We start from the raw sequence: 17914 nt of genomic DNA, 5'->3' as shown, positions 1-17914 counted from the left end.
AGATGAGGTACGTCAGCTGATTAAGTCGATAGATGAGGTACGTCAGCTGATTAAGTCGATAGATGAGGTACGTCAGCTGATTAAGTCGATAGATGAGGTACGTCAGCTGATTATGTATAGATGAGGTACGTCAGCTGATTTTGTATAGATGAGGTACGTCAGCTGATTAAGTCGATAGATGAGGTACGTCAGCTGATTTTGTATAGATGAGGTACGTCAGCTGATTAAGTCGATAGATGAGGTACGTCAGCTCCTTTTTCAGCGAGCAGTCCCACTCCCATCCCCAGAAGAGAGCTCACATCACTTTTGATAGCGTCTTCTTCCACTAAGAATCACACTTACATTCTGCTTACATTTTCACCTAGTTATATGCATTGGATTGCAACACCAATCACATCAGCTGTTCTCACCATAGTCGCATAAGTACATTACAGTGATAGACAAACTGCTGGTATATTAAACTTCACTGGTTGAACTGTGAAATGGCATGCGGTCCTTTAAGGTAGTGTCTGATGATAGATGTGAAATGTCAACCCACCCCACCTCCAAGTCAATAGGCTCTTTTTTTACCCTTCTTGAGGGACCTTGTGAGAAGAAGAGGAAGACCTTGTATGTGGGGGTGGGTGTGGGTGTGTGTTGAGATGCAACTGTAGATATATCATAATCAGAGCCCTCATCTCTCCATGTAGCGGTACATTGATGAAGCCATGAGAACTTACATCTGGACCCCTGTGGATGGAACAGATTACAGGTGTGTGTGCATGTGTGTGTGAGAGAGAAGTATGTTTTAGTGGACATCAACACTACTCCTCCCTGAGGTAGGGTCAGATTTATACCCATGCAGTCCTCATTGTGATTATCTGACAACACCACACCAGCTAACCTTATTAAGCTCTTCCTCCTCTTCCTCCCTGCAGTCTGGGGTTGGTTCTGCCCACCTACAGCGAGAGCCACATCCGGGCCAACCTGAGTGACCAGATCCTTCAGGTCCAGTGTGAGTACCGCCACCCACCCCCTCCCTCTGCACAAACCTTTTCTCTCTCTTTTTATCCTCCCAAAAGGTGTTCCGGATCCCCTCTTTCCGCACAAGAACTTTCCCACCCTTCGTCCAAGGCCATTTTGCAAATGAAGCTCCCACAAGCTGGCCCACGATCGCTCTGTTCCTCTCTCTGTTTCTCTCTCTCTCTTTTGGTTTATTTCCCAATCTTTCTTTTTTTCTTTCTGTGTCAGTGTCTTTTTATCTCTCTATCTCTCTGTCTTGCTCTATCTGTCCATGTTGGTGGTTCCAGTGACAGGACATAACTGGAGTGCAAGTATCTCGCTGCAGACACACACAAACTCCCTCTCTCCCCTCCTCCTCTTGTTTCCATCATGTGCCGTAACTATGGTGATTTTTCTTCCCGTCTTTTCGGTGGAAGAAAATCCCTTGAGAAAAAGGACAGAAAGGTGAAAGCGGTGTTTTTTTGTTCCTATTTGTTTATTTATTTGTTTGTTTGTTTGTTTGACTGAAGAAAACGGAGGTGAAAATAATGGTGATCGTCTGCTATTATTTTTCTTTAAAATGCTCTCGCCTTTTCTTCTTGAAACCATGCAATGATTCTGAAGCAGTTTTGTGTTTCAATAAAGAGTGAAAACAGGCATGCTTTTCACCAGTTTGATTCACTTGAAACTGTTTTGATTTGTTTTGTTAAAGGTTTTGTCCCTTTTGAACTTTTGTTAAATATTGTTTTATTCCTGTGTGTGTGTGTGTGCGTGTGTATATGTGTTGTGTTCAATGTGACCAGCTTTGGAATCATTCAGAAAATCCGAGCTTCAGACAGTGCTCGTGTCTAGAGTACTGTCCTTCATAGACACTATGTTTATTTGGTCTGGAATGAGAGAATCTCTCTTTCTCCTCTATTACTTCTCTACCATCTTTATCTCTCTCTCTCTCTCTTTCTTTCTCTCTCTATCTCTCTCTCTCTATCTCTCTCTCTCTCTCTCTCTCTCTCTCTCTCTTCCAGACCAGGGTGTTCCTCTGTCATTCTGAACCACGTGTTTGCCTCTCTTCCTGTGCGTTTGTTTTGTTTTGAGCGTGCCGCTCGTCACATGTCTTCATTAAAGAGATCTCTCTCTTTCTCCACTTTTGTTGGATCTCATTCAGTTGATTTGCTTTCCCTTCTTTTAACTGATTCTCTCATGTTCTTCACTTCTCTTTCAGTTCATATCAGCTTTCTGTTTTCATTTCCATTTTGACTGGATCAAGTATCTTTTCTGTCTTGTTTGTGTTTCTTTCTTTGTTTCGTTTTGTTCTGTTCTGAGAAAACAATATTTTTATTCAAACAGTCAATTGAATAAAATATTGTCTGTGACCCCCCCTCCCTATCCCACCTGCCCTTCCTTGTTTCTTTTCTTGCTCCTTCTCTGATGGATCCTCACAGTGCCAGTGTCAGACAGCAAGGGCAAGTATACTCCATATTGGTCCATCTCCCTGACCCCCTCACCCCACCCCCCACCCCTGCTCTTGTCCTGAGGTCCCTCCTCCCCTCCACACCCTCACCTGTCCCAGCCTGCTTGCCTCCTCTGGTCCTCCTCTCCTCTCCTCTCCTCTCCTGTTCTCTCCTGTCCTCTCCTCCTGTCCAGCCACTCACCCACCCTCCTGCTCTCGCTGCGGCCCACACTTCTATATTTCACACTAACTGCCTCGCTCTACTTCTATCTATGTCTCTCACACACACACTGGATCACGTTACAGCAAGTTCTCTCTCTCTCTCTCTCTCTCTCTCTTACCTCCTGTCCTCAGTCCCAGCCTGTCTGGTGTTTCAGTCCCTCTCTCGGGCCTCTCTACTGTCTCCCAGAGGATATTAAGAGCTTTGCCGTCTGTGTTTTAAATAAATAAAGAAAGAAAGCTTTGTCCTTAACAACTTAACCTTCATACTCCCCTCCCATTGTATAGTAGTCTCTGTCCGAATGTCTCTCTCTCTCTCTCTCTCTCTCTCTCTCTCTCTCTCTCTCTCTCTCTTTCTGTCTGTCCTTCCTCTCTCCCCCTCTCCTCTCCTCCCTCTATTCAAAAATGTCCTTCTCCTCTCTACAAGTAGGCTAATTCTCAGGCTTCTTTAATCGGGCTGTCAAAGCCCACAATCCTGGTTGCTGAAACTGTCCTGTGTTAGCGCAAGTACTCAAAGTTGTCATCTAATCCTCGGTGGGGGGGGATTATGCTTCTTTAAGGGATGTGTTTTTATTCCTTAGAGAAAGCAGACAGAATGTGTAAAATGGAGAGAGAATAAACTACTGCTATATTATAGAGTGATAATCTCAGGATATGATTTAGTGTGCTCAAAGATTGTTCCAGTTTAGGCTCTGACTATTACCCAAACTAATCTGCTTCTGCATGAAGAGCTTTTGTTTAGTTAGCAGTTATTTCAGCATCATAAATGCAATTCCATTCCCTTACTCATTAATGCACACAAGATGAAGCATTATTGACAGGACAATGAAATGATAGAATTAAAGCTTTCTCTTAGTGATAGCAGATACTCTGTTTGCCATGCTGGCACAAAAAAAGGAGTTGATCAGATACAACCTAGTCACCCCAGTCATGTCAACTGAGTTGCTAGATGATTGCTAGCCGAAGTGAGTCATGTTAGCAATGACTGTAGAAGCTAACCGGTTACTATTGATCTTGTTGTACAAGTCAAATACCTTGAACTTGGATGAGTCTAGACAAGATGAGCAGAATGGTTAGAACCTTAGATGCATGCAAGCCCAGCCACTCATGTTAGCCGAGGCTATAGAAGCTAGTTGACTAAGCAGTTCATCAGGGCTCTGTCTCTGGTCCCCTCCTGTTGTCTGAGATTGGTGCGCATTGTGGCGGCCAGCTCACATGTCGTCCTCCTGTGCCCCGTGTCTCCATCGGCTTGATACCCGCCATCACCCCTCTGGCAGCCAGGGCTGTAGCCCTCCCATTTCCTCTAAATTCTGACCCGGAAGTGCAAGGCATTGTGGGCGGAACACTACCTGGGCACCATCTTAAAAGTTCAAGGAATGATGCAGGTGTTTAATTCTCATGTGTGTCTTTACATTCAGTTTTTCCACCATTGACGAGAATTTTGAATCCTTAGATGCTGATTTTTGCGTCCTCTTCTATTTGATACTATTATGGGGTCGTTTCTGTGATGTAGAGACCTTCAGAGTTGCCCCTGACTATGCCCTTCACAATGCAATGCACTTCCTCTGATTGCGTGTCTGCTGGAGCCAGCTGTCCTCTGCCTACCTGAGGGGTGATCAGCTTCATCAGGACCCCTGCGCCACCCACCCCCCCTGCAACAGTTGGCCATGTTGATGCCCGCTTGTGGAAAAGTACGGGAAACCGCACACTGTTTGTGACTGGCAAGGTCTGAAAACTCGCTTCCGGCTCACTGTGAAATGTGGCAGAAGTCAGTTCTCCGACAGTGATGGAGCAAAACAACAAAATTTCCAAATTAGACAATACTGCTGAATCCAATTTGTCTTCCAAAATGGAGATGGAAAAAACATTTATCTGAAATTGACCTGAAAGAAAGACAAAGTCCACCCGAGCACCATACTGGCTAACGCTAGTGTTCTCCCCCATTGACTCCTCCGTGTTGCTATGGTAACCGTCCCTGTTGCGTCCCCCTGCACTCCCTGAGTGAGCCACCGCTGTTCTCCCAGAACCCCCCGTTCCGTTCCGCTCCACGCGCACCGCTCTTCCCGGATAATTTTCCCCCTTTCTGTTGCAGATTTTGAGTCTTTGCTGCCCAACAGTTTTGAGTCGGAGGGCCATGTGTTCATTGCTCCCAGGTAGCTGTGCTCTGTGTGTGAAAGCTTGCCTCCACATCCTCCTCTTTCCGCCCCATATGGTGTTGTTCTGTGCTGGTCTCTTGGTGTGTGTGTGTGTGTGTGTTTGTTTGTTTGTTTTGTTTTTCTTTTGTTTTGTTCACTTGCTGTTGTCTTCAGTCCATTTTTCCCCTCTGGCCCACTCCAATCCCTGCACACTTGTAGTGTAGCCAATCAGTCCCCTCCTGACTCATACACACATACACACTCTTGCACACACACACACACACACACACACACACACACACACACACACACACACACACACACACACAAGCATGCAAAACACACATGTGTGCACGCGCACACACATACACACACACACACATACTGTACACACATTGCAGACATGTTTGTGTGGGTGTAAGTGGGTGGGTGGGTGTTGGTCTGTGCGGTCTGTGTATTTGGGTGTGTGTCTGTGTCTGCATTCATATGTTGTGTGTTCTGTCTCCCGATCTATGGTGATGATGTCTGTCAGCTGGATGTGTACATCATATACAGTGGGGAGTGGATTGGTACACTTGTGTGTATTGTTTATTGTTTTGTATCTTTACCAAAGAGTTGTTCTTTTAATTCTGTATATGTTTGATGTGTGACCTCTACCCAATCCTCCCTCTTCTACTGTTTCCATTCATCCATTTTTTCATTGAACATTTTCCATCTATGACCTCAAGCATGTTTGCATGTGGCCTGCAAACATTCATGCGCGTACAGTGTTGGATGTCTAAAGGTTAAAGCAAAACCTGTCACAAAACATGTCTGTGAAGAAGTGTGGAGGTGATGTGGAAGTGTGTGTATGTGCGCTTGTGCGCGTGCATGCCCATGGGTTGGGAGCGAGAGAATGTGTGAGAGAGAGAGCATGAGAGAGGAAAAAACATGCATAGGCTATGCAACTAAGTGAACAGGTGAAATGTGCATGTGTGTATATCAAGTGTCTTTTGTGATGTGTGTGTGATCTTGTTTTGTGTGTCTAACTCCTTGCATTGAGGATTATCCATGTATTAAAAACCACACGAATTCTCCTCAGGGAATACTGCAAAGACTTGGAGCTTTCTAGCAACAACACAGAATTCCTTCTCAACTTTATTGCCCTGATGGAGAAAGTCACTCCAGACTCCAAACAATGTATGTTTTCAGATTACATTTTCAAGCATTCAAGCAATTTTAGAACCAATTTCTTAACCAGTTTAGAACCAAAAACCAGTTTAGTTGTGTTTGTACCACTGAGAAAATCAAGTTGTCGTGGGGCCATGACATAACTGACTTGATATTCGCTTACAGGTGATAATTTCCTTCTCCACAACCTAATACTGGACACAGGAATCATTCGCCAGCTTGTGGAGAAAGTGTGGAAAAATAAAGATCTAAAGACGTAAGTTCTGCACACATATAACCCTCTGTGTGTGTGTGTGTGTGTGTGTGTGTGTGTGTGTGTGTGCGTGTGTCAGATTCTGTTTCTGGGTGTGCATAGTAACACTCTGTCTTTGTTTTGGTAGATATGGCTTCCTAGCAGTCTTTGCAGCCACAGATGGAGGGATCACACGAGTCTTTCCCAATAAGTGAGTAACAGTAACATGCACACTGTTATACTGTACAGTATATGTTGAACTAGTGCTACCTCACTGTAAGCTTTGATACATTGCACTGGCAGATTGGTTTCCTTAGTGGATAGTCTGAATGCAGGAATAGACTAGGAAACCCCTTAGGTCTAGTTCAGAGTCATTAAGTAGGGATATATATAAGTATATAGCATAGCAACCTCTCTTTCAACTCTCTGAAATTTGACTGAGAAAATGAAAATGCTGGTGCTATTTTGTGCCTAACAACTGGATTTTATTTTCCATCTTGTCATCGTTCTCCTTCTCTCACATTCTTTGTTTTCTCTCACTGTATAAATCCATCCATCCATCCATCCATCCATCCATCCATCTGTCCATCTGTCCCTCCATCTCAGAGCTGCTGAAACCTGGGAGGAGGACCCAGAGCCTTTCAACGCCAGCTACTACCGCCGCAGCCTGGACAACAAGGGCTACATCTTCCGAGCTCCTTACCGCACAGGTGAGCGCTCAAGTGAGGTCTCAAGTGGAGGGGTTCCCAGACTCAGCCTCACTGATGTGCATCCCTCGATATTCCACACTCTCTCAGCAGACTAATGGAGCTCTCAGAGAGGAAGTGGTTTGTGCTGCACTGCCGCTGGGTCCAGCGCAAAATAATAGTCGCCACCGTGCGACGCTATCAAAGTCCGGCATTGTTGACCTTTGACTGCGGCGTGCCTGAGGGTTAGCTGAGCGGCGAGCTGCCGCTTGAGCTGCACTTTGCTCGGCGCAGTGGGCAACTATTCTTGCCACGCATGACATAGAAAATAACAATGAACACAATGTTAATGTAATGTTTTGGTCACAGTAAGAGCACAGTGGTGCCTTTGTGTCGTTATGTGCACCTTATGTTGTCAGGTGCTTCAAACTCACTCAGCTGCATCCAGATATACAGACAAAACACAGAATCTTTTTCATCACTGCTGGTGCAGAACTTCACAGAGGAAGGTGTTTCACAGAACAAACAAACAGGATGCTTAAATTCTAAGCCTTTCAACATTTCGAAAAATTTTCAACCAATCAGACAATTGTATGGTAACAACTACCCATTGTTATAGTATTCTTGTACTGCATGTACTACGGCGGAGTGGTAGACAGCTGAAACCACCTGGCTGTGTACATGTGGAAAATGTTCTGCGAAGCCAAATGGGGGTTATTGTACCTGTCGCTGTAAGAGCAGCATCTGCTGCATGGCCAGGGCACCAGAGCACGTGGTGGATAAAACAGGGGGACAGCATGGCCCTTGGCCAGCATCAGAGCCCCCTGTGGCAGCCCACTCCTGTCTGCTGAAATGAACCAGTCGGTGGCTCCATGTGTGTTTGGGGGGGCCTGCGGCTGCTCGTAACACAGAGGTACACATGCTGGGGCACTTGTTGAGAGAAAAAAATACAGACTCATTTGAATATACATGATCTGGATATGTATGCTTTTTAGTTATTTAATAATAAAATAAAATGATGGAATGGAAGGTTTAGCAGAACAGTGCAATGACAGACTCAATGTAACTTTGTATGTGAGGTGTACATATTTGACATCTAAAGGATTTTACATTAAGTATTAAATGATATATGATCATATGTTGTAAGTGAGTCTTGTTCTCTGTGGATTTGTAGTGGTCATGCAGGAGTGGTTGGTTTGGAATGTAATACATGTAGCTCTCCCGCCCTGCAGCCAACGACGAGTTCTTGGACCCAGAGAACGACACCATCGGCATCCTGGTCAGCACAGCGCTGGAGCTCTCTGTGGACTCCAGGACCATCAAGCCCGCAGGTGAGTCACTCAGCTGGAGTTTCTCTCTCTCTCTTTCTCTCTCTCTCTCTCACTCTCTGTGCTCTGAGGCTTTGCAATGGAGAGATGAGAGCTCCACCAGCTGTGACGGCAGTACAGCACACACACACACACACACACACAGACACACACACCCCACCAGCTCTAAATCAGGTCTCAAACTCAGATGTGTTGCCATCGGGGATGGAAAGATATCATCAGCTGTTCTACTGGGGGTTTCATCTCTGCAATAGCATTAAGTCCCTGACTTAATTGAACACTCAGAGCTGTGTAGAGTTTGGCAACCTAGGGCAGTCATGGGTCATTTCACATCAGATCTTACTGGGAACTGGAATACCAGACATTTGTCTAAAGAAAAGGGGAAAATGTTTCAGCATCTATATTTGTCCTGCCTTGTTTCTCTCATTGTCCTACCCTGTGGTGTGCTGTGGTGGAATGGTCTAGTGTTGGGCGTTAAGATGGACCTCGAAGCCTGGACTGACAAGTTTAAGATGCTCGCTACCAACCACACAGGAAACGGCCGGAGCTTCCCTTCGGTATGACTCACTACTTTAGACATGCATCTATCACACTACACACACACACACACACGCACACACGCACGCACGCACACACACACGCACACACATAAATATGTAGTAACTGTGTCCCCCCACTTCATAGTCTGCCATAACGGATAAACCTGCTTGTGTTTCGTTTGCTATAATTGATCTTAAATGACTCAATCAAATGGTTGTGAGTTACACTGTGGTGCTTCTGTTCCTGCTAGTGTGGATCGAATGGCTGTGAAATGGACTGTGAGGCCAACAGTGAAGTAAGACATAATATAAATGACATCATTGTTAATATTTAATTAATAATTGTTGATATATTGATATTGTTGTTATTATTATATTACTATTACTTAATATAGTGTTCAGTTAGTCGCTTTGGACAAATGAGTCTGCCATATACCATAACCATAGCATAACGTAGGCCACTGAAAATTTACTCAATGCTCAGCTGACCTCTGCTGTTCGCCTCATGCTATGGCACTCTCGTTTTGCTTGCAGGACCTCCTATGCTACCTGATTGATGATGGTGGATTTCTGGTCATGTCTAATCAGAGAGACCACTGGAATAAGGTGAGAAATCCAACACTTGAAAAGTCTAAAGGAGCAGAAGCAGTGTCAGCGACAGCTACTCTGACCGTATTAGTAATGGCTTTGGTGGACCTCCAGACTGTGTTCATGTCAAAGAGTGTGGTCAAAGTGTGGTTGCCGTGGTCAAAGCTGCTCATGTCTCCTCTGTTCTGGCCCTACAGATTGGTATGTTTTTCAGTGACGTTGACGCCTACCTGATGCACGCCTTGTACAACAACTCCTTCTACAACCGCAAGCAGTCCTATGACTACCAGTCTGTGTGCGCCCCGGTGCAAAACAGCAACACAGGGGCCGCCCCTCGAGGGGTGTTTGTGGTGAGCTACGACAGAGCTCTGCAGCATAATGGTGTCAGTGTTACCTTGCACCTTGCACTGCATCCTGGAGAGATTTGTAGAAATAACTGTTTGTATTTCAGATTCCAACTGATATTTTCAGATTTAACAAATAGTTTCACCTTCGGGTTATTGATATTAGCCTCTGCACTGACAGGGTTAAACTTTTCATCACCTAAGAAGCGGTAGGAGTTGATGGCAAAATAAGATTTTTTACAAATACAGTTTAGAATTTTACGTCATGTAAAGTCAACACTTATGTCATCCGTAACACTAATAACACCATAACACTACTGTCCTCTAGTCATTTCCATTCATTTCATCATAGACATAAAGACATGTCTTTAAAAAGTTCTATGTTTTTTTTTTTCTTTTAAAAAAGTGAGAAATTGGTGACAGCTCTGGTATGGGGCAAATTGGAAATTGGTGACAGCTGAAATATACAGTACAAATTTATACAAATTATTAAATTTAGACAAATTTAGCACCAGGCTTTGTGTGGGATTAGCAAGGCGGGTAATGACAGTTAGGAAGCCAGTTCTCCGCACCAGTGACTTTGCCATTCCTGTCTGCTGGCTTTATCAAACCTGATGCTTTTTCTTTGTTTAGCCAACCATCGCTGATTTCCTCAACTTGGCCTGGTGGACATCTGCAGCAGCGTGGTGAGACCCCGACTGCCCAACGACTCCTTTCATCATGCCATCTTTTCTTGTTCTTCCTTCAATGACTTAGTCAGCTCTTTGTCTACGCATTGAAAGACCTAAACCGCACAAATACCGAATGCTAAATGTAAAGCAGCTTAGCTGTATAAAGATCCAAATTTACGTCCATATACTGATGACACTTAGGGGGTGACTTCTTGTGAGTGATCCATAATGAATAAAGCCATAAAATAATTGTTTGCTTTTATTCACGTTTTATTAGGTTTTATAAAAATGACTCAAGAGGCAATCAAGAATATTGTTGAGTCCCAAGAGAATGTGAATATTACAAGCGGGGAACACTACAATAGCAGTGTTTGTGTTTATATTGTAGTTTGCAACATCTGATGTAAATAGTCATAGAGGACAAATGCAAATTGAGCACAGACCAAATCATCCAAATGTTCCGAACGGCATCATTTAAAGTGTCTGAATTCTTTTTTTCTCATTAACATTGTAATATGTTTGTATGAGAGAACATCCATTTACTAGTGTCCATGCATCACCAATTCATTTAGCATATTTTTCTACTCAACATACGATACCTTTCTAGACTCAAGTAAGCAAGCTGATTACCTTCCTTTTAGCTTGCAGTATTAATTTATACTCACATCATTTCTGTAATGAAAATTACTTTTGGATGGCTGGTATCAAATTGATGCATTTTCTATCTACATGTTGTACTGACAGGTATTGGTAGAAATGTCATTGTAATTTTATGTAAATCATTTAAAGTAAAAAAAATGAATGTAAAGATGATTTGATTTAGGATGAGGCATTAATAGATCATCTAGGGCATTTGTAGGGAGAAGGCAAAGGCTGTACTTTGAGCCACACAATGTATACAATATACAATATGATGATTAAATGTTCTAAAATACCATCTAAAATACTACTACACTTACCACGCATTTTAGTATGTTTCAATGTTCAAATCCCTTGAGTTTTCTTTGACATGCAACCCCATGCCTTAGCTATCCCAACCTGATCACCCTAGAGATGTATAGACAGGTCAGCAGGTGTTCAGAGTTAGTGGCGCTCTGGCAACTGGAGGGCTTTTGAGTGTGGAGCCCATGTCAGAGTGCTGACTGACACACTTTTGCAGTGTTACAGTACACTCTCAGTGTCCAGCTTCTGATGTGTGATGGATTGTGTGTGTGGGAGTGTGTGTCTGTGTGCGTGCATCGGTGCATGTGTGATGTGTGTGTATCTGACGCCTCTGTTGTGCCTCTGTGGTGTGTGTGTGTGTCCTGGCAGGTCTGTGCTGCAGCAGATGCTGTATGGTGTGGCCTACCGCAGCTGGTTTGTGACAGGTGAGCGTGTTCAGCTGAGGCCCTGTCTGCTCTGCTTTACTCTCTCTGGCATCTCCTGCTCTCCCACTAAACCAAAGGGACTCCACACACTCCACATCCACACCTCACTCTGTTGTTGGTGAGATTGGAGGTGGAGGAAGGTGTGAGACACAGAGAATGCATAGAGAAATGTGCTTTTCTCTGTTAGAAATCCTCTGTTCATATTTGTGTTAATGTCCACTGTAACAGAATTAGCAAATATACAGTACAGTATTGGTCAATTGTGGTTTCTCTACTGTTATCTTCTGTTCTCTCTCTGACACATCATTTTAGGTCATAAGTAAGATGTCTTCAAGTGTGTGTATGTGTGTGTGTGTGTGTTTGTGTGTGTTGACCGTGTATACATCACAGATTTGGTGGATGCGGATGGCATGGAGTTCAGAGAAACCAGCTGTGTCAAGATCCAGACTCAGTTCTACTTCACCAATGTCACCAGCTCTTACAACACCCTACAGGACTGCGGCAACTGCTCCCGGTACAGCTACTAATCAGTAATATCTGCACACACACACACACACTCCACCCCCACCACCAATAGAACAGACACACACACACGCACACACACACACACACAGCACAAACACGTGATTAGGTTAACAATGCATGATAGACAAACATTCAAACTTCCCACACTGATAACATTCAGTACAACAGAAATATGAATGGAGGGAATGTCTGTGTCTAGGCTGTTTCATGCTAAACGGATAGAGAACACCAACCTGCTGTTTGTGGTGGCCGAAGTCATGCCTTGCAGCTCATGCGAGATTGAAAAGCTCTCTCAAGTGGAAGTCGACTGTATCCTTTTGACAGCAGTACACTCCCCAGAACTTCACAACAACTCTCACATAATGGTGCAAGGATTGTCTAACCGTATTGATTTTATTGTAGAGTGGGATACCGGCAAAAACCCTGTCATGGCACTGATTTTCTTACTGCATACTATAAATACATTACAGAAAAGCTAAACTGTTCTGAAAGTTGACATGTTTAAGGGCTCATGAGTCCTGTGTGCTATCAGAGCTTTGAGTAGCTTGCTTTTGTTTTCTTTGTGCATAGGGGTAGATGAGGCAAGGACCTTGCATCTCCAATAGGATTGCAAAACTCTGAGAATTTGAGGAAAGTTTCTGGAAATGTATTGGAAATGTTCTGCACCTTTGCAATCGTAATCTCTAGCAGATGCATGTGGTTTAATTAGTATGTTCTTCTGGGAATCAACTCCTCCTAGTTAAAATGTAACATAAACATACTGGCATGTCATGTAGGGTTCCTTAACCTCCCTGCCCCCAGTCAAAGAAGAGGATCCATGTAATGTCCTTGCTACAGCACGGTATCGAAAAGGCCCCAACAGCTGTTACGACTACAACATGGCGGTAAGTCCCAAATACTTAAGTGATACTTCTGATCATGGGGTCACAACTCTCTCATAGATGCACACACACAAATAGTAGCAGTATACACTAAAAATGTACATTAGGAAGATTTAAATGCATTTGTTAAAGATGGTCCCTCCGTTGCAGTGCAAGTACTAAAACAAAAATTCCAGCGTACATACACAGTCTTGGCTCTCTAGATGGAAAACAAACATTGTAGCTCCAGAATTGCTGATTGTACATTGAAATGAAACATACTGAATGCTGACTCTGGGCAAAGTCACACACACACATTCCCACTGTGACAAGCTGGTGTTTGTGTTTGTGTGTTGCAGGAGAACTCGTCAGACTGTGGCCGAGGTCACTCGTTCAGCCCCTCCATAAGCACTCTTCTCTCGCTCCAGTTTTTCCTCCTTTCTATATGGGCCACTCCCCAGGCCCTGCCTCTATCTCTTTAACTCTTCCTCCCTCTCTTCCTCCTCCTGTCCTCCTTCTCCTTCGTCCCTTCTCTCCTGCATCACCTATACTCTTTTTTTGTCTCTCTCTTTACTCTCCTTTCCTCTTCTGCGCTCTAGTCATAGATTATAAAGGGACTTCCTGTTGACCTAATTGGAAGCCCATCTCTGTGCTGCTGCTACGCCCACTTAGCTTCACAGGTTGTTGCCTAGTGACAGTCGCTGAGCTACGTGGTCTCCAGCCAATCGCCCTTCAGCTATGGAGGGAGTTGCCGTCTTATAGTGTTTCTCTATGTAAAATGTTGATATAGCAGTGGAAAGAAGTGGAAGATGTTAGCCAGCGGCAGGGGGACAAAATTGACACAGGAACACTTTCAGTCGCTGACCAGCTAAGAGAACGACAATGGAAAACGGATGTCTGCCGCCAATGGAACACTGTGTTTTAGATCATATGACTCTTGACCACAGAGGTCAAAGTTCATCCCGCGAATTCATTGCAGAGCCACAGAGGGCCATCTGTGTTCTGCTGCTTTTGCCTATCTTAAATGAAACGGGCTATGGAACACTCAGCCATCCACATGCATTGAAAAAAAGGAAGCTTAAAAAATGTGATGTTTTGTGTTTAAAACAGAAGGAAAAGCGAAAAACATATTGGTGTGAGTATTCTAAGCGCATCTCCATACTTAATGGGATAAAAGAAGAGTGTAGGTGTAAACAAAAAAACATCTTGTTTGTTCATGCACTGTATCTACTTCTTGCCAAAATGAGATAGACTTTTGTGGTGTGGTCTTATTTTTCTAGCCAAATTAGATGGAGATAAAAAAAAAAAATGATAGAAGGACTCATATTGGAGGGAAAACAGAAAATACAAGAAAAATAAATTGAAGGCATTTCTGAAGCATCTGAGGAATACAGCCTCATTCTTCTCTGTCTGGGATCTTGGATCGCGATGGCAACTTAGCCAGCACTGAACCCCCCCTGGACTTATGGAGGAGTGAGAACCAGCAGGGACCTTGCACGACGTGGAGACACCTCTCCACTCGCCATCCCTCTACTCCCCCTCCTCCCCTCCAGGGACGAGTTCACTTGGATACTGAGAGTTGAATAGACAGCTGGGAAAGGGAAAAAAAAATACAATAAAAAAAAAAATAGCTAAAGCAGACATTTTTATTTTGCAATGCAAAATTCCTCTGGCTTGATACAATCAGCGATGTGTAGGATCATCATTCGTGGGCCTCGGGAGAAGCGCTGACAGCTCCTCTGGTGAACAGGAGGCACAGCTGATAACATTTCCCTCACGCTCCTCCTGCGCTGCCGCCGCCGCAGCCCACGACGACAGTAAACAAACACGGCACTTGCGCTTTTCTCATTTCCCACCGCTGCTGAGATTGTGTGTGTGTGTGTGTGTGTGTGTGTGTGCACGTGCGTGTAAGCAGATGTCCTTTCCAACGTACCTGCCATTCTCATCACCGCGCAGCAAGCCTCCAGCTGTGAGAACACTGCATCAGGCAGATGATAATGATGATAATGAATCACACAACAGTCTGAGGGGGAAATGTGAGAGTGTGTGTGTGTGTGTATGGGGGGGGGGGGGGGGGTGTTAATAGTGCTGTGAGCTTATGTTGGGACCTTGACAGAGGGGGAGAGGGGAGAACATGGCAAACTGACGTCTCACTTTCTCCACTCCCCACTAAAAGGTTCCCTTCACTCATGGGGCTGTGAGGCCAGAGGAAAATTGTGTTATCTGAAAATGACTTTTATTAAACATAATGTTACATTTTGTTTTGTTCTGTTTTGTTCCAGTGCTATTCGTACACTTTGTATTCACAAGAGCTATTCTGACAGAGTTCAAACAGTAAAACAAAAAGTCCTTTAGTAGCAGAGTTCAAACAGTAAAACAAAAAGTCCTTTAGTAGGGGCATGTGTTAAGGCATTTTTTCAGATGTGCTCTTTTCCATCAGTGTTTTGTTTTTATATTTTTTGTTATTATTATTATTTTTGGACATCTTTTAAAAAAAAACAATAATCACTCCTTTTTGTAGTGCCTTTATGCACTTGTGTTGAACAGCTTGGACTTTTCTGGAATGCGGTACAGCACCTCCATAGGCCGCAGTGAGAGCCTGTGGGGCGTTAATATCCCTTCTGAAGTCACGTCAAAGGCCTTACAGATTCCATAGCAGAGCAGTCTGAGAAGGAGAGAAGAGGGACTCAACCTCTCCCTCCTGTTTGGGTTAACAGACTGTAACTTTCCCTGTTATCCTTGAAGGGCCTTTCCCATAGCGCCATTGGTCACAGGATGCCGTAGCCACAGTCTCTTTAGTATGGGGACTTCAGCTGAAGCGACAGGCCAACAATATGTCTACTAGCCCTTGCCTAAAGTGATGATGCCATCATCAAAAACAACTTAATGGCGGTTGTGCTATCCTCATCAAGCTCTTAATAGAGCTTTGAGGTCTTCTCTCATCATGCAGTAGCTATCTAGCAGCAGCATATTCGCAGGCCTTCTGAAGAAAAGGCCCATCATCTCTTTTGTTTTGTTTTTTCCAGGAGTTCAACTTAATCAGCCTTGGAGCATCAGTGTTCTCTTAGAGCTACCTAATTGCTGTAGACATTTTCTGCTAGGGATGTGTGACGTGTATTTGTATTTTTTGTGCTTTCGTGTGTCTGCGGCTGAGTGTGTGCGTGCGCGTGTTGGTGAGGAAGCGTCTGACGGACGTGTGAACATGTGGATAGGTGCTTGTCTTTGTTGTGTCAATTCAATGTGATTAAAACAGTAGGGAAAGAGGGTGGTGTTTGCTGTCCTATATCCATGCAGATTAATTTGTCTCCTATGACGTGTGTGTGTGTGTGTGTGTTTATGTCTGGGTGGGTTGGATTTGGAAAGGGGCAGGGGTCTTGTTTAAAAAAAAAAATAATAATAATAATAATAATAATAATAATAATAAAGAACACCCAGTCATATCATTTGGGAGAAATTATTCTATCATCACAGCTGTGAAAAAAAGAATGTTTTCAATATTGATGTCTCAGTTTCTAAGTCCACCTCAGTAGGAAGCCTCCCTGTGTTTTCTAAAACTCGTCCTCTCCTGCAATCTCTTCCTTTCTCTCCTTCCCACCCAACTGTATTTCCTCATTCCCCTTATCTCTTTCGTGATGTATTGGATTACCCCTCACAAGGTTACCATGGACTATTGTTGTTGATGACCTCTGGTCATGTCCTGTTAAAAGAACCTATCCACATTAGCAACAAGTCTATTCTTACCTCTCATGCCTGGCATATATTGATGGGAGGCTATGAGGATTCACCTCCCATGTGCCAGGGGCTGTGACTGTTCCTTAGGCTTTCATATCTACTTTTCATAATCAATGGGGAGAGTCCTGACAACAGTAGACAATGTCTGCTGTCTCAGTGGCACCCAACAACCTGCTCCCCTGGCTAAGAAGCACCATACATATGTATTAGGCTGTTTGGTGTTCAAGTCACTGGTGAAAAGCTAAATTAAATGTCAACTAGATGTTCATGAGTGCAATAATCTCTGATGTCCCCATACCCACTTCACTTTCTGTTTTTGACTCTTTGAACATCCTCCCTTTAGTAAGACCTCTACTAGTAAGACTGAAGACTCTATGGTGGCCTTACAACTGGAGTGGTGTACATAGTCATTACCTTATTCTCCGACTGACATGGATTCTAATGCTTTGACTTGTTCACTTTAAGGTGTGGAACACATTTAGGTGGAGGAAGAGGAGAGCCTGGAATTGTGTGTGTGTGTATGTGTGCACGTATTTTTGTGTGCGTGTCCTTCTAAGGGGGAAAAAATAAAACAAAAGGGAGAGATTTCTTTTGGGCTCCATGGTCCAACATTTTTTGTGTTTTTGTTTTTTACATTTTGCCAAAAAAAAAGACAAGTTAAATGACAGGAATGGTCTTATGGGGGAGGGGGAAGAGAGCGCAGAGTGTCTGTTCATTGTCAGATTAATGGAGGGGATGGGGGGGTCGAACCCCCCCCCCCCCCCCCCAACACTTTTGCCTGCCCCTCTCCACCCTGTTGCCTTGTCTATGTAGGTGCATTTCTGTGGGCAACACAACGTATGTATGTGATTCTGTAGTCCTTAGTCTGGTGCCCTGTGACCATGTCTGACAAATGTGTAAAAGAAAAAAATCGGTATAAAAGATAAGATTTCAACATTGTGAGACAAAAAAACAAATATAAACATACTATATATATATATAGGACTAAAGTACATCTGATAATAATCCTGAGTTTGAGGTCTGCTATCCAGTGGGAGTTTTTTCTGTTTGTGCATTGGTCAGTGTGTGGCCTCCTACGACAGATCCACAT

At 43.9% G+C, this 17914-nt stretch overlaps 1 protein-coding gene across 3 annotated transcripts in view; it reads left to right on the top strand.

Annotated features, from left to right (window-relative positions):
- The window catches only part of cacna2d2a (calcium channel, voltage-dependent, alpha 2/delta subunit 2a), a 213579-nt gene extending 196116 nt beyond the window's left edge, over positions 1-17463 (top strand). For 2 of the 3 annotated variants that reach the window (XM_042090856.1, XM_042090853.1), the window contains 19 exons: positions 690-751; positions 918-994; positions 2421-2441; positions 4740-4800; positions 5864-5961; positions 6118-6208; positions 6333-6395; positions 6791-6894; positions 8103-8201; positions 8664-8755; positions 8989-9033; positions 9272-9343; positions 9523-9675; positions 10303-10355; positions 11652-11707; positions 12098-12221; positions 12432-12541; positions 13034-13116; positions 13452-17463. In XM_042090856.1, coding sequence (XP_041946790.1) covers positions 690-751; positions 918-994; positions 2421-2441; positions 4740-4800; positions 5864-5961; positions 6118-6208; positions 6333-6395; positions 6791-6894; positions 8103-8201; positions 8664-8755; positions 8989-9033; positions 9272-9343; positions 9523-9675; positions 10303-10355; positions 11652-11707; positions 12098-12221; positions 12432-12541; positions 13034-13116; positions 13452-13574 — 1587 coding nt within the window. In that variant the 3' untranslated portion in view covers positions 13575-17463. The remainder of the gene's footprint in view (positions 1-689; positions 752-917; positions 995-2420; positions 2442-4739; positions 4801-5863; positions 5962-6117; positions 6209-6332; positions 6396-6790; positions 6895-8102; positions 8202-8663; positions 8756-8988; positions 9034-9271; positions 9344-9522; positions 9676-10302; positions 10356-11651; positions 11708-12097; positions 12222-12431; positions 12542-13033; positions 13117-13451) is intronic. The other variant, XM_042090854.1, reaches the window with a different exon arrangement.
- Positions 17464-17914: the final 451 nt, after the last annotated feature.

The sequence above is a fragment of the Alosa sapidissima genome, chromosome 4 (assembly GCF_018492685.1).
Source record: "Alosa sapidissima isolate fAloSap1 chromosome 4, fAloSap1.pri, whole genome shotgun sequence".
In the NCBI taxonomy this organism is placed as follows: Eukaryota; Metazoa; Chordata; class Actinopteri; order Clupeiformes; family Clupeidae; genus Alosa; species Alosa sapidissima.
The sequence above is the reverse complement of the archived record's forward strand: the minus strand, read 5'-3'. Positions and strand labels throughout refer to the sequence as shown.